Source organism: Eptesicus fuscus, chromosome 1, assembly GCF_027574615.1.
Source record: "Eptesicus fuscus isolate TK198812 chromosome 1, DD_ASM_mEF_20220401, whole genome shotgun sequence".
In the NCBI taxonomy this organism is placed as follows: domain Eukaryota; kingdom Metazoa; phylum Chordata; class Mammalia; order Chiroptera; family Vespertilionidae; genus Eptesicus; species Eptesicus fuscus.
In genome coordinates this window covers 37,039,253-37,041,518 of record NC_072473.1, presented here as the reverse complement: position 1 = coordinate 37,041,518, position 2,266 = coordinate 37,039,253, and the positions used below count along the sequence as shown (strand labels likewise).

General features: G+C 40.0%; 1 protein-coding gene across 1 annotated transcript; it reads right to left on the bottom strand.

Moving 5' to 3' along the window:
• Positions 1-490: 490 nt before the first annotated feature.
• Positions 491-1,127, bottom strand: LOC129148905 (40S ribosomal protein S25-like). Its single transcript, XM_054715380.1, has 2 exons — positions 802-1,127; positions 491-515 (listed from the first exon to the last, which is right to left on the bottom strand). The coding sequence occupies exons 1-2, from the start codon at positions 1,083-1,085 to the stop codon at positions 491-493; spliced, it is 309 nt and encodes a 102-aa protein (XP_054571355.1). The 5' UTR covers positions 1,086-1,127.
• Between the last annotated feature and the right edge of the window lie 1,139 nt (positions 1,128-2,266).

The following is a 2,266-nucleotide window of genomic DNA, read 5'->3' as shown; positions in this document are numbered from 1 at the left end:
GACCCGCCTGTCTATTCTGCCACCATTTTTCTTCCCCCCTGAACTCTAGTTTTTGCTCATGGTTGCACAACCAAGATGTGTCAGAGCTTGGGTTGGAACATAGGTCTCTTAACTCTAAGCTTAGTTTTCTATCCACCACACCAGGTATAACAGATGTCCCCTGCCTCTTACCATCGGTATCAAATATCATACATATCATCACTAGCAGTCTGAAAAATATGAACTCTAGTTTTTGCCGTTTGAGGCCTTCACCTCACAAAGGGATTTTATGTAAACCAATACCATGCAAATTTCTAAAGCAGACCATGAATAAAGTTTCTAAGAGAAATTTCACATAGGAGCATGAGAACACTTTTCATTACAGCATAGCTGTGCATAGAGCATCAGTAGTGAAGACAATTTTTTTTTTTGGTTTAAATAAAAGAGACAGCTTCAGTATTGCTGGATTTATCAAGAATAAAACCAATCATATCTTGGAAGAAGGATGCGATCAGTGCTCCTTATTTCTGTCCAATCTTTGAGGCATTGTAGAGTAAAGGCTATAAGCACAAACTGAATATTTCCCAGAGGTTTCTCAGCAGACTATTCCTGATGTCTCATTTAGCCAGACTTCATCTACTCACTCCTAAATCAATTATTGACAATGAAAATGAATGGAATTTCCATGATTGGCTTAGGCCAGTGGTCGGCAAACTCATTAGTCAACAGAGCCAAATATCAACAGTACAACGATTGAAATTTCTTTTGAGAACCAAATTTTTTTTTTACTGATTTAATAAAGGTTTATTTTTCAAAATGTACAGCTGGTGAGATCTCTTGTTCATGCATCTCCAGCAGCTGGAGCCGCGAATCTTCAGCCTCTCGGAGACCACAGCTGGGGTGATCAGTTTGTAGTTGGGAACTTCCTTACAGAGCTTGTCATACGTGGCTTTGTCAAACAAGACCAGGTTATTGAGCTTGTCCAGAACTTTGCCTTTGGGCCACTTCTTCTTTTTGGCCTTGCCCCCCGACTTGTTCACGGGGTCTTTGTCTTTCTTGGCCGACTTTCCAGCATCTTTCTTCTTCTTGTCGTCCTTGGGCGGCATTGCGGGACTGGGAGAGCAGGGACGCGCTTCTGCCTTGCCAAGATGTCGGCCTGAGAGCGAGAGCCAAATTTTTTAAACTTAAACTTCTTCTAACGCCACTTCTTCAAAATAGATTCATCCAGGTTGTGGTATTTTGTGGATGAGCCATACTCAAGGGGCCAAAGAGCCACATGTGGCTCACGAGCCGCATTTTGCCGACCACGGGCTTAGGCTATTAAAAATTTACTCTGGTCTGAGAGGAAACCAGGTTTTGTAGGATAAACAAAATTGGGTTTCCTGTAACTATGAAGAAGGGGAATATATACAAAAACCAATAATACTTACATAGTTCTTTCAAGAAAGAAATGTCTATACATTATCATCAGTGCAATCCTTTGCAGTTTTATCAGTATATTATTGCAACTTTGGGGCTTTTCAAAGCAGATAAACTATTCAGAAATCCTTCTTTTAGACATCAGCTTTAGATCTTTCCTTTTTTTTTTTTTACATAAGCCACTCTCATTGTAATAATGCCAATTTTAATTGACCTAAAATGCTTGGTTCTTCAATTCATTGGTCTTTGGAATTTTCTGCCTACAAATACAGCTACAAAAAAAAAAAAAAAAATACAGGCTCAGGTGCAAGATTGAGGAAATACAGTTGTGTTGGGCTTAGAAGAAAATCTCCAAATAAACCCTAGCTGAGGGTTCAGTTGATTGGAGGGCTGCCCTATACACAAAAAGGTTGCAGGTTCAATCCCTGTTTGAAGCATGTACAGGAAGCAACTGATCAATGTTTCTCTCTCACATTGATGTCTCTCTCTCTCTCTCTCTGACTCCCTCTCTCTAAAACATATCCTTGGCCCTAGTTGGTTTGGCTCAGTGGTTAGAGTATTGGCCTGAGAAATGAGGGGTCCCTGGTTCGATTCTGGTCAAGGTCACATGCCTGGGTTGCAGCCTCAATCCCCAGTGGGGTGTGTGCAGGAGGCAGCCGAACAATGATTCTCTCTCATCCTTTATGTTTCTATCTCTCTCTCCCTCTCCCTTTCTCTCTGAAATCAATAAAAATACATTAACAAAATAAAACATATTCTTGGGTGAGGATTTTTTAAAATCTCCAAATAATTTTGTTTTGGATTTTCAACAATTTTAGCCAAATGAAATCTCAACTTTGGATTCATCAGCAGTCATTTTTAAAACGTT

What these genes read in the sequence shown, in the direction of transcription:
- LOC129148905 (XM_054715380.1), bottom strand. Translation starts at nt 1,085, where the DNA reads ATGCCGCCCAAGGACGACAAGAAGAAGAAAGATGCTGGAAAGTCGGCC. An exon ending in AACAAGAGATCTCACCAGCT is followed by an intron (nt 516 to 801) that starts GTACATTTTGAA and finishes AATGCCTCAAAG; the next exon opens with ATTGGACAGAAATAAGGAGC.